We start from the raw sequence: 13,413 nt of genomic DNA on the forward strand, positions 1-13,413 counted from the left end.
TTTCTTCTTTTAATTATCTTAATCCGACATAATTTCATTTTTATTTTATTGATATTGGTTTTTTTCCTTTCTTGTAATTTCTTCGTAACCAAATAGCAATTTAGTCCAACAATCTTAAATCAATATAGGTCACATTGTTTCTAAGCCCAAAATCCTCACCTAAAAAGAAAGCCCAGATGCAAATCCATAAAACCTAGATTCAAACTAAATCCAGAAATTTAAAACAAAATCATCAAATTCAAAGTTTCAAACTAATCCCAAAATCGTCACCTACAAACGTAAATCCACCGCAACCCCAGCTGACCAACACCATCCTAAACCCAGATCCACCACAAAGCTTAGTTCGTGCCCACAAACCCCAAAGAAAACTCGATCCAATTGATCCCCAACCCAAATGACTCATATTTACTTGTCTCAAGTATGATCAACATGGACCCAACCTCAGATTGATGCCACCTTGTGTAGCAATAGCAACTCGCGAGCTTTTCATCACACATGTACGTTGGTCATAGCCATAAAGATTGCGTATGAGGATTGGCTGTGGCATTGGAGTGAAAGCGATTGCAGTTGGCTTTGACTTCTTCGACCATGAATTAGAGATAACAAGAATTAATAGAGAGAGAGAGAGATCTAATCCAAATTTTTAATATTAAATATGCTAACAATACAATCTGTTTGCCACATAAGTATTTTTCGTGAGTGAGTTAACGATAAAAACTAAAATGATTAAAAATAAAAATAACATGACCAAATTGACTGATACCAAAATGTAAGGACCCGATTAACTATGATACCAAAATATAGATCCAAATTGAGTGTAATCCAAAGTTCATCTTTATCTTCTTCACAAGAAGCTATTTTTTAATCACAAAACATCCACACTTTCAGGATATTAATATTATCACTAAAAGAAATACAGTCAGGACATTATCACTTAAAAAAATAAGGACAGAAAGAGACGGAGAGTAATGGAAGAGTTGAGGCCAAGAAAAGCAAACTCATCGCCTCTAACCCCACTAGGCTTTCTAGAAAGAGCAGCCACTGTGTACGGTGACTGCACTTCCGTCATCTACAACACCACCACCTACACGTGGTCACAGACCTACCGTCGATGTCTCCAAGTAGCCTCATCAATCGCATCGCTCGGCATCAAGAGAGGTCACGTGGTGTCTGTCATAGCCCCCAACATCCCGGCCATGTACGAGCTCCACTTCGCTGTGCCCATGTCCGGTGCTATCCTCAACAACATCAACACACGCCTCGACGCCCGTACGATCTCCGTACTCCTCCGCCACAGTGAATCAAAACTCGTCTTCGTTGATCACCTGGCTTCCTCTCTCATCCTCCAAGCTCTCTCTCTCTTCCCGCCCAATACTCAACGCCCCCAACTCGTCCTCATCACCGACGATGATGATGATGGTGGTGATTCTCTCTCTTCCTCATCATCATCCACCGTTGATTTTTGCTGCGAGTACGAGAGTATGGTGGAGAAAGGTGATCCTGAATTCAAGTGGGACGAAGACCAATTCTCGGAGTGGGACCCGATGATATTGAACTACACTTCGGGTACAACCTCTTCTCCGAAAGGCGTGGTCCACTGTCACAGAGGGATTTTCTTCATCACCGTTACTTCTTTGTTAGATTGGGGTGTACCAAAGCAGCCTGTATATTTGTGGACCCTACCTATGTTCCACGCTAATGGATGGAGCTACCCGTGGGGAATGGCAGCCATGGGTGCGACCAATATCTGCCTTCGCAAATTCGATGGACCAATAATCTTTGATCTTATCAAAAAACATGGTGTGACTCACATGTGCGGTGCACCTGTGGTGCTGAACATGTTAACAAACTCACCCAACAATGAAAAGCTTCAAAACCCAGTTCAGATTCTCACAGCAGGGGCTCCACCACCAGCTGCCGTGTTGTTCAGGACCGAGTCGTTGGGTTTTGTGGTGAGTCATGGCTACGGGTTGACTGAAACGGCTGGACTCGTTGTTTCGTGTGCGTGGAAACGAAAGTGGAATCGTTTGCCAGCGAGTGAAAGAGCGAGGCTAAAGTCTAGACAAGGAGTGAAGATTATTGGGATGACTGAAGTGGATGTTGTGGATGCTGAGTCAGGAGCGAGTGTGAAACGAGATGGGTTAACACTCGGTGAAGTTGTATTCAGAGGTGGGTCAGTGATGCTTGGTTATTTCAAAGACCCAGAGGGTACCTCTAAATGTATGACAGAGAATGGTTGGTTTTACACTGGTGATGTGGGAGTTATGCACCCAGATGGGTATTTGGAGATCAAAGATAGGTCCAAAGATGTGATCATAAGTGATGAGGATAAAAACACTGGCAAGGGTGACGGCACGTGCCTGACAAGGGTGACGGCACGTACCTGACAAAGGCGACGGTGCAGACCTGGTAAGTGAAGATGCCGACTTAACAAGGATGACGAGATGGTCTTGCCGTCAGCATACCTTCTAGGCTGACGGTGATGTAAGGCAGAAGAACTCCACATAGGGCCGAACTTCCTGAAGCTTACGGAGTGAGCATAGACTGACGGGATAACATAAACTGACGGTGTCAGTCTATGAAGTTTCCATCTTGCACGTATAAGTAAATAACTTGCTCCCCACGTTTCATGGAACCTAAAGACTCCTATATGGAAAGAATCCCGTAAAATACGCCCAAGGAGACTCCTACAAGGAAAAGACTTCTACTCCAAGGAAAAGAGGGTCAGCCCTCTCTACTATAAAAACCCAAGCACCCTCACAAACCGAGGTACGCGTAATTTACCCTCTCTAGCACTCTAGAGCAGTGAGAATAATTCTAATTTGACCTTCGGAGGGTACTTGGCCGGTACCACACCGGTACTCCCCGCTAGGTTATTCTTTTTCATTGTGCAGGTGCCATTAGTAATCGTACGAGGAACGTGTGACTCATTGGTGGTATTGTTTTCGGTATCATCAGTTGGCGCCGTCTGTGGGAAACGCTTTAGCACGTTCTCGCTTTCAAGACAAGAGAGTTACATGGTACTCACTCGCTCAATGGCGACCAACAACGACATTCAAGAAGAAGCTCCTACAACCGCGCTTGAAAGACAGGTGAGGACGCTCGCCGCCGCCGTGGAGCGCCTCACAAAGCAAAATCACGACCTAGAAGAGCAACTGAGACAAAAGAATGCAGCTCCCAACAACCAAGGAGCAGAGCAAGAAGGAACCAGCGCTGACAGGAGAAACCAGGAAGGACCCCAGGCCAGCAACGCCCCGAGCAAACCTGAACGACAGAACACGAGCATCCCCTCCCTCGCGGAAACCACTCCGCCCCTCGTTCTCGCGGAGATGCAAGCCATGAAGGAACAAATGGAGGTTATGATGAATGCTCTCAAGGGACGGGTATCAAGCGACCTTGACGACCTCGTCAACCGAACGGACTCGCCGTTCACCACTACCGTCAACTCCTACCCGTTGCCAAGTAAGTTCCGCATGCCGCAGATAGACAGTTATGACGGGGTCAAGGACCCACTGGACCACCTGGAGACCTTCAAAACCCTAATGCACCTTCAAGGAGTAGCGGACGCCATCATGTGTAGGGCCTTCCCTACAACGCTAAAGGGCGCGGCAAGAATTTGGTTCAGTCGACTGACCCCAAACTCCATCAGCACCTTCAAGGAACTCAGCGCTCAGTTTACCGCACACTTTATTGGAGGCCATCGGTACAAGAAGTCTACGGCTTGCTTGATGAGTATGAAGCAGCGAGAAGACGAAACTCTAAGAGCCTACATCTCCCGTTTCAATAAAGAGGCGCTCTCAATCGACGAAGCGGACGACAAGATACTTGTCGCGGCATTTACAAATGGTTTGAAGAAGGGCAAGTTTTTGTTTTCCATATACAAAAACGACCCAAAAACCATGTCAGAAGTACTTTATCGTGCCACAAAGTATATGAACGCTGAAGATGCACTCTTAGCTCGAGAAGAGAGGCCTAGAAAAAGAGAACGGCAGGAAGACGGTCGGCAGGACCAAAGCCGAAAGAAGGCAAGAACCGCGGACCGAAGGGACGAAAGACGCCCTAAGCCCCCGGGGGGAAGGTTCACAAGCTTCACTCCGCTAACAGCCCCGATAGATCAAGTCCTTATGCAGATCAAGGACGAGGAACCGCTGACGTTCCCAGGGAAGTTGAAGAGTGACCCCAACAAACGTTCACGAGATAAGTACTGCCGATTCCACCGCGACCACGGCCACGACACAGCAGATTGCTATGACCTCAAGCAGCAGATTGAAGCCCTTATTAGACAAGGAAAGCTGCAGAGATTCGTTAGCAAGGAGAGGGCGGATCCCCCCGCACAAGACCAGCACCCCCGACGGGACAATGAGCGACCAAGGCCCCCAATTGGGGATATAAGGATGATCGTAGGAGGGATAACCGCTGCCGGGTCATCCAAGAAGGCCCGTAAGACCTATCTCCGGCTGATACAGAATGTTCAACTGACGGGAGCCGTGCCGAAGATAGCAAGAAGAGAAGGTCCCGTGATCGGATTCTCAGAAGAAGACGCACGACGCCTTCACCATCCACATGACGACGCACTCGTCGTCAGCTTGCGTGTAGGAGATTACAATATGCACCGGGTGCTCGTCGACAACGGCAGTTCAGCAGATATCTTATACTACACCGCGTTCCAGCAGATGAGGATCGACAGGGGGCGGCTGATCCCAACAAATGCCCCGCTTGTCGGCTTCGGCGGGAGCCGAGTATTCCCACTGGGCGCAGTCACCTTATCCGTAGTTGTGGGTGATTACCCCCAACAGATAGCCAGGGACGTGACATTCTTGGTTGTTGATTGCTCCTCAGCCTACAACGCTATCCTCGGGCGACCCACGCTCAACTCATGGAAGGCGATAACCTCCACCTACCAGCTGATGATTAAGTTCCCAACTGACTACGGAGTAGGGGAGTTGCGCGGGAATCAGATGGCCGCGCGCGAATGTTACATAGCCATGGTGGAGATGGAGGATCAGGTTCAGACTTTAAGTATAGAAGAGCACCGGACGGTAACGGAGCCGGTTGAGAAGCTGGAAGAAATACCCCTTGACAGTTCCGATCCTGGCCGAACGACCAGAATTGGAACACTCGCTAACACCACGACCCGTCAAGAGCTCATAACATTCCTTAGGCAAAATCAAGACGTATTCGCATGGGGTCATGAAGATATGCCAGGAATAGATCCTTCAATCATGGTGCATAAGCTGAATGTGTCGCCCGCCTTTTTACCCGTCAGACAAAAGAAGAGGGTGTTTGCCCCGGAGCGGGACCGAGCCATAGCAGAAGAAGTCAGAAAGCTACGGGATGCAAACTTCATCAGGGAAGTGTACTATCCCGACTGGTTAGCAAATGTAGTGATGGTGAAGAAAGCGAGCGGAAAATGGCGAATGTGTGTGGACTTCACCGACCTTAACAAGGCCTGCCCCAAGGACAGCTACCCCCTTCCCAGGGTCGATGTCCTAGTAGACTCTACGGCCCGACATCAGTTGCTGAGCTTCATGGACGCTTTCTCAGGATACAACCAAATCCGGATGCACGAGGCCGACCAGGAGAAAACGTCGTTCGTGACCAGCCAAGGCCTATTCTGCTACAAGGTCATGCCCTTCGGCCTGAAGAACGCGGGCGCAACATACCAAAGGCTCATGAACAAAATGTTCGCGCAACAAATTGGGAGGAATGTCCAGGTCTACGTAGACGACATGCTAGTCAAAAGCCGAAGGGAGGAAGATCATCTAGGAGATCTCAAAGAAACATTCGACACCCTTCGCTCTTACAACATGAAACTCAATCCGGGGAAATGTGCCTTTGGAGTGACGGCAGGGAAATTCTTGGGATTCATGGTGTCTCAAAGAGGGATCGAGGCAAACCCGGACAAGATCCGGGCCATTATGGATATGGCACCACCAAGAAATGTGAAGGAGGTGCAAAGCCTCAATGGAAAGATAGCGGCACTGAATAGGTTCGTGTCAAGGGCGACGGACAAGTGCTTGCCCTTCTTCCGAACATTGAAGAAATCCTTCGAGTGGACTGACGAGTGCCAACAAGCGTTCGAAAGATTGAAGGCTTACCTCTCCTCCCCACCACTGCTAAGCCCGTCGCAGCCAGGAGAGGAACTTTTCCTCTATCTAGCCGTCTCCCCCGCAGCCGTTAGCGCGGCCTTGGTCAGAGAGGAAGAGAAGGTGCAGAAACCCGTGTACTACGCAAGCCGAGCGCTTCACGGTGCCGAAGAGAGATACCCGCCCATGGAGAAACTTGCCTTCGCATTGATTACGGCGGCCCGTAAGCTCAAGCCATACTTCCAAGCTCATACTATAAACGTCCTAACGGACAAGCCCTTACGACGGGCGATGAGCAGCCCTGAGACGGCGGGACGATTAGCACTCTGGGCCATAGAACTAAGCGAATTTGACATTCAATATCGCCCGCGGACCGCCATCAAGGGACAGATTGTCGCCGACTTTATAGCTGAGTTCACCCATGGGGAAGATGAGGGGGCAGCAGAGTCCCCTCAATGGAGCATATATACGGACGGATCGTCCAACAGACAAGCCGCAGGGGCCGGCATCGTGCTGCTATCGCCCGAGGGAGACACCATCGAATGTATGGTCCGTTTCGACTTCCCTGCCACCAACAATGAATCAGAGTATGAGGCTCTGATAGCAGGACTTGACCTTGCCAAAGCAGCAGGAGCCGCCAGGGTAGTCATCTACTGCGACTCACAGGTCATCACTAACCAAATAAACGGAGACTACGATTGCAAGGGCGAAAAGATGAAAAGGTACCTTGACGAAGTAAAGACAAGGGTGGGAGACCTAGAAGCCAAAGTCGTCCAGATTCCCAGAGAAGAGAACCAGAGAGCCGACCGTCTCGCGAAGGCCGCTTCAGCCGAACAAATGGTCATCCCTGGTAATGTACTCTCTTTTGTACAGCTTTCCCCGCTAATAGATCTCAGCAACATGCAGGAAATATGTTCCGACAGCAGCTGGGCAGCACCGTTAGTTTCGTACTTAAAAGACGGGGTCTTACCAGACGAAAAGGACGCCGCAAGGAAACTTAAAGTCCAGGCGGCAAGGTTCGTCCTGATAAAAGACGTCCTATACAAGAGAGGTTTCTCCCGACCGTATCTGAGGTGCTTGGGCGCGGAAGAAGCAGACTACATCATGAGAGAAGTACATGAAGGAATCTGCGGAAACCACTCAGGGTCCAGATCATTGGTACACAAGCTTGTACGAGCAGGGTATTATTGGCCCACCATGCAGAAGGACGCCGAAGCCTATGTCAGGACCTGCGACAAATGCCAACGGTTCAGCAATATCATCAGACAACCGACCGAAGAGCTGACCCCAATGACAGCCCCATGGCCATTCGCACAATGGGGATTAGACATTATGGGACCATTCCCTACAGCTATACGGCAGCTGAAATTCCTGGTTGTAGGCATCGACTATTTCACGAAATGGGTGGAAGCTGAAGCTTTAGCCACGATTATGGAGAAAAACGTTCGGAGCTTCGTCTGGAGATGCATCGTATGCAGGTTTGGCATTCCTAGAGTCTTTGTCTCGGATAACGGGAGACAGTTCGACAACGACCATTTCCGGGATTTTTGTTCACAGTTGGGAATAAAAAACCACTACTCCTCCCCCGCCCACCCTCAAGCTAATGGACAGGTCGAAGTCACAAATCGATCCTTGCTCAAGATCATCAAGACTCGGCTCGAGGGGGCAAAGGGTATATGGCCCGAAGAATTGCCAAGTGTACTATGGGCATACAGGACGACGGCAAGAACACCCACAGGAGAGACACCGTTTCGCCTGACGTACGGAAGCGAAGCAGTCATCCCGGCCGAAGTTGGACTCGCAAGCTACAGGGTACACAACCACGATGAGGGCAGAAACGATGAGGCTATACGACTGCAGCTTGACCTAGTGGGCGAGATCAGGGCAGCAGCAGAACAGAGGCTCGCTAGGTACCAGGATCGCATGGCCAAATGCTACAACTCTCGGGTCCGACACAGAGACTTCCAAGTCGGAGACCTTGTTCTTAGAAAGGTCATGGGCGCCGCTAGGGACCCTACCCAAGGGAAACTCGGCCCCAATTGGGAAGGTCCTTACCGAGTTTTGTCGTGGCAGAGAAAAGGTACTTACCACCTTGAAACATTGGAGGGACAGAAACTACCACATCCATGGAACACCAAGCACCTACGGAAGTACTACCAATAGGAGCAGCAGCATGAAGACCAACCCCTTTTATATTTTTTCAGCAAATTATAGTTTAACTCCTCAGATTTATCGTTTATTTTAGTTTTTTCGCAACAACTTTTTTAGCCCAAGGGGCAGGATTTGGTTTTAATTACTTTTATGCATGGCAATAAGAGGAGTTTTATTCAGAAATTGCTGAAGTGTATTTTCCTTCCGACGGTCCACTAAGTTTGCAGCCCAAAAAACGACTAAGTCCATTACACACGGACTAAAGAAAAAGCCGACGGTCCAATAAGATGGAGTAGCCATCACAGGGCCCAGGCCTTAATAGTTGACGGACTAATGAAAGATGTCAAGGCATCAAGGCTAAAAAAGCCAAGAAAACAGTGGTCCGAAAAGGCTAAAAAGCCGACGGATCGACAAAGATGTCAAAAGACATCAACACCTAAAAAGCCGACGAACTAATGAAAGATGTCAAGGCATCAAGGCTAAAAAAGCCAAGAAAACAGTGGTCCGAAAAGGCTAAAAAGCCGACGGATCGAAAAAGATGTCAAAAGACATCAACACCTAAAAAGCCGACGGATCGAAAAAGATGTCAAAAGACATCAACACCTAAAAAGCTGACGGGCTAAAACGATGTCAAATGATATCAGGGCCAAGGCCAAGAAGGTGACGGCCCAAAAAGACTAACAGCCTAAGGGCTGACGGTCCAATAAGGTGGAATAACCATCTTAGAGGCAAGGTCCTCAAAACTGACGGACCAACAAAGATGTCAAAAGACAACTTGTAAACCAACGGTCGTACAGCTGACGGGATATTCAAACAGTTTAAAAAGACGACGTATTAAAAACGGACGGGAATTTCCAACGTTTGTCTGAGAGAGATAAAAGCGACGGAAATGAAATACGTGCAACTATGCATAAACGTCAAAGGCACTTAAACATTACAATTGTTTAAAACTACAATTGTTTAAAACTGTTTAAAACTAAAACTGTCTAAAAATTACAACTGTTTTCCAGAAGAGATGAAAAAAGAAAAAAGAAGCAAACTACAAAGCCATAATTAGGCAGCAGGAACGTCAGCAGGATTGCCGTCAGCAAGACGGTCTTCAACGTCCACTATAACAGCAGGAGAATCGGAAGCTGTAGGATTAGCGGCAGGCTGAGCCAGGACGACGCTGCCGTCATGTTCCGGTGTGGGTTCGGGCTGAAGAGAGACGTCGTCTCCATCGTCCATTGTAATCCCAGACAAGTCCAGATCCGGGAAGGCCGACGCAACCTGATGAAGGCAATCATCAAACCCAGTGCCATAATACTGACCACATGAGTCGATGAAAGACTGCGACGTTTTGAAGTCCCTGATCGCGTCAGCCCCCGCCGTCTGTAGCCTCTCCTCCAGAGCCGTCACCTCTCCTTGGAGCTTGACGTTCTCGCCATTGGCCGCCGTCAGTTTAGTATTAACATCCTGCAGCTCCTGGTTCAGGATACGGACGGCTTCCTTATACTGAGCCTGCTGATTCAGCAAGTTCTTGTTATGGCTGCGGACTCGACTGACGACCCCCTCCTTCGCCACGCAACGGTCACGGAGGGCTTTGACACGAACCAAGGCCTGAAAGAGCATATCCGTCAGATAAAAAGTACGCCAAAACAAGATACGGCATGTTCAACCCAAAAAATGTGAGAAACTTACCCTGGAGAGATCAAAGAGGGCCGACGCCCCTAAATCCTCCGTCCCTACTTGATCACAGGGCTCCATGTCCGTTGGTTTTATCAGGGACTCAACCTCCCCGACGGCATATTCTTTGTGGGTTAGGAGACGGCATGGACCCTCAGTGACGGGACCAGCGGAAGTCATCACCCCCTTTCCCGCACCATGGCCAGACGTCGGAGGGGACTTTTCCTTCAATGGTTCGACTGACGGAGTAACGGCAGGCTTTTTTGAGGGTCGGCCGTCACTCCCGTCAGGTTTCCTCTTCGCCACTTTGGCGACGGCCGTGGGGGTTGACGAGGCTTCCCCCCCTGCTTCCTTGGCCTTCCTCTCCTCCTTCTGACGAGCTGCGGCAGCCCGTATCCTTTGCTTCGCAGAATCCATCTCTACAACACAAAGAAAACACTTTAGGAAAAGTGACGGAAATAATGAAACTAACGGAAAAATAAAAGTCTACTTACGACGTCGCGCAAACTCCTCCAACCTGCGAGCTTCCGCTGACGGAGTTGGGCCCCCACAGTATAGATGGAGGGTGTCAAGGGTAATCAAATCCCTGCACTTACGGTCCTCCAAAGGAATTTCTAGAACCCGATGGATGAACTCCTCCTGCTCGTCAGTTATATGCGGACGGGTATAAGCTGAAAAAAAATAATAATAATAATAACAAGTGTTAGCACCGTCACTTCAAAAAACGCACGAGCCTCGTGGGTGACGGGATTAACCTGAATCCTTGACAAAGGCCCAGGTATTGTCAAAGTAACCACTGGGCATCGTCACCCACTCCTCTTGACGGCACACCCAGTCTGTCCCTTCAACGAAAAAATACCTACTCTTCCAGTTCCTATTTGAGTCAGGCATATCTGACACTAACCGTAGCCCTTTCTCTCGGGCATTAAAATGATAAGTCCCCTTAGACGAGGCAATGTGATGAGGCCTATAACAATAAAAAAATTCTCCAAGTGTAAGCTGACGGTGCCCTCCACTAAAGCTGCCCCACAGGATTTCAGCTCCTATAAAGGTCCTCCAGGCGTTTGGGGCAATCTGGGTGACGGATATTCCTAGGAAATCAGCTAGCTGACGGTGCAGAGCCGTCAACGGTAACCTCAGGCCCGCAGCAAACATGGCGTCATACATACCGACGTCAGCTGTCCGCCCGGAGTAACACCTCTCACCCTCTCTAGGGAGACGGATGGGAATGTGGTCTGGGATCTGATAGCGAACCCGTAACTCCCTAAAGACCTTACCACTCATCCCGGGCAAAAATTTGTTGACGGCCCAATCCTCAGGAAGAATGAAGGGACGGTTATCTCCGGAACCCTCCGAACTCCCTTCACTGGATCTCTCAGCCCCGTCACTATCATCCCCGTCAACATTTATGCCATCCCCGTCAACATTTATGCCATCCCCGTCAACATCCAATACAACCCCATCATTTTCATCCCCTCTTCTCTCATCCCCCTCTCCCTCAGCAAAACTCTCTTCACTGTCAGGAGATTGGGCTGACGACTCTCTCTCTGACGGGAGGGAGAACTCTGACTCATTTCCAGAACCAAAGGCCTCGTCGTAGCCCGCTCCCTCGCGGACTGACGACTCGTCACAAGACGCGTCACTCGACATCTGACTACCTACAAGTGACGGGTTCAAACTAAGTACCTAGGATGACGGCCTCACTTATGAGCCAGAAAATAAAAAGAAAAAGGAGAGAGGATGAAAACTCACCGGTATGGAAGCCTTCTGGATGGCTCTAGAGACAGCAACGGTAAAGTGACGGTGGTGAAGCTGACGAAAGATGAGCGACGGTCTGTCTCTCCACAAATTCAGCAGGGTTGAAATAGTGAAAAATGACTGAAAACGCTGTTTATATACATGGAAAAAATGGCGCGGAAGACGAAGCGACATCTCGTCAGGAGTGAGGCCAATGGGAACGAGCCACCTGTCCAGGGCATTAAATGCTCAGATCTACGCGATGTTTCTGCCTCTTTTGAAAACAAACTCCATAACCCGTCAGTGCAGAGGGTGACGGAGATATGGAGTAGGGGGCAAATGATGAGGATAAAAACACTGGCAAGGGTGACGGCACGTGCCTGACAAGGGTGACGGCACGTACCTGACAAAGGCGACGGTGCAGACCTGGTAAGTGAAGATGCCGACTTAACAAGGATGACGAGATGGTCTTGCCGTCAGCATACCTTCTAGGCTGACGGTGATGTAAGGCAGAAGAACTCCACATAGGGCCGAACTTCCTGAAGCTTACGGAGTGAGCATAGACTGACGGGATAACATAAACTGACGGTGTCAGTCTATGAAGTTTCCATCTTGCACGTATAAGTAAATAACTTGCTCCCCACGTTTCATGGAACCTAAAGACTCCTATATGGAAAGAATCCCGTAAAATACGCCCAAGGAGACTCCTACAAGGAAAAGACTTCTACTCCAAGGAAAAGAGGGTCAGCCCTCTCTACTATAAAAACCCAAGCACCCTCACAAACCGAGGTACGCGTAATTTACCCTCTCTAGCACTCTAGAGCAGTGAGAATAATTCTAATTTGACCTTCGGAGGGTACTTGGCCGGTACCACACCGGTACTCCCCGCTAGGTTATTCTTTTTCATTGTGCAGGTGCCATTAGTAATCGTACGAGGAACGTGTGACTCATTGGTGGTATTGTTTTCGGTATCATCAATAAGCGGTGGAGAGAATTTGAGCAGTGTGGAAGTTGAGTCTGTGCTTTATACACATCCAGCGATTAACGAAGCAGCTGTGGTGGCTCGGCCCGATGAGTTTTGGGGTGAGACACCTTGTGCTTTTGTGAGCTTCAAGGAAAGGTTGAAATCGAAGCCGAGCGAGAAGGAGATTATGGAGTTTTGTAGAGCTAAATTGCCGCACTATATGGTGCCTAAGACAGTGGTGTTTAAGGATGAACTGCCTAAGACTTCGACTGGGAAGATTCAGAAATTTGTGCTCAGAGACATTGCCAAGGCCATGGGCTCCTCAAGGGTGAGTCGGATGTAGAGTTGAGTTGGCTGGACTTTAGTCAACAACTCGTGAAGGAAGGATATTGATTAATATTAATTTGGGTAAGATTTTCTTAATAAACTATAAAAAAGTGTGTAATGAAAATTATTACTTAGAATTAAAATCCAATTTTGAAGGCCCCAATTCTGAGATAAATGGGGGCTTTGTCTCTTCTACATTTTATTTCATCATTTAAGCTTTGCATCCTTCCACAAATGGTGTAGTTACGTGCCTCATTCTCATTCACGAGTGAAATTAAATTTCTTGCAAAACGACCGAAATTCGAACCTCGTGGAAGGAATATGCCATGATTTTCCTCCAAGCTCCAAAGCAAATTCAACCACAAAATTCTTTGTTTCCATCTTTATCTTCTTTACACCAGTTTGCAATTTATTGAGTATATGCGAATGGATATATCTACAATATTTTCACAACAAATCATAGATAGTTAGTTGTTATTGGTT

At 48.5% G+C, this 13,413-nt stretch overlaps 2 protein-coding genes across 2 annotated transcripts; one reads left to right on the forward strand and one right to left on the reverse strand.

The window, feature by feature from the left end:
* Positions 1–801: 801 nt before the first annotated feature.
* On the forward strand, positions 802–13,132 carry LOC126714027 (2-methylpropanoate--CoA ligase CCL4-like). The gene is made up of 2 exons (XM_050414017.1): positions 802–2,356; positions 12,622–13,132. Exons 1-2 carry the CDS (start codon positions 969–971, stop codon positions 12,944–12,946), a joined length of 1,713 nt encoding a protein of 570 aa, XP_050269974.1. The 5' UTR covers positions 802–968; the 3' UTR covers positions 12,947–13,132.
* LOC126714026 (uncharacterized) lies at positions 9,178–10,042 on the reverse strand. The gene is made up of 2 exons (XM_050414016.1): positions 9,918–10,042; positions 9,178–9,836 (listed from the first exon to the last, which is right to left on the reverse strand). Exons 1-2 carry the CDS (start codon positions 9,981–9,983, stop codon positions 9,291–9,293), a joined length of 612 nt encoding a protein of 203 aa, XP_050269973.1. The 5' UTR covers positions 9,984–10,042; the 3' UTR covers positions 9,178–9,290.
* Positions 13,133–13,413: the final 281 nt, after the last annotated feature.

This window comes from Quercus robur, chromosome 2 (genome assembly GCF_932294415.1).
Source record: "Quercus robur chromosome 2, dhQueRobu3.1, whole genome shotgun sequence".
Taxonomy (NCBI): domain Eukaryota; kingdom Viridiplantae; phylum Streptophyta; class Magnoliopsida; order Fagales; family Fagaceae; genus Quercus; species Quercus robur.

Coding starts and splice junctions, on each gene's coding strand:
- LOC126714026 (XM_050414016.1), bottom strand. CDS start 9,983: ATGGAGCCCTGTGATCAAGTAGGGACGGAGGATTTAGGGGCGTCGGCC. Junction 9,837..9,917: donor CCCTCTTTGATCTCTCCAGG/GTAAGTTTCTCA, acceptor ATGCTCTTTCAG/GCCTTGGTTCGTGTCAAAGC.
- LOC126714027 (XM_050414017.1), top strand. CDS start 969: ATGGAAGAGTTGAGGCCAAGAAAAGCAAACTCATCGCCTCTAACCCCA. Junction 2,357..12,621: donor ACTGGCAAGGGTGACGGCAC/GTGCCTGACAAG, acceptor ATCATCAATAAG/CGGTGGAGAGAATTTGAGCA.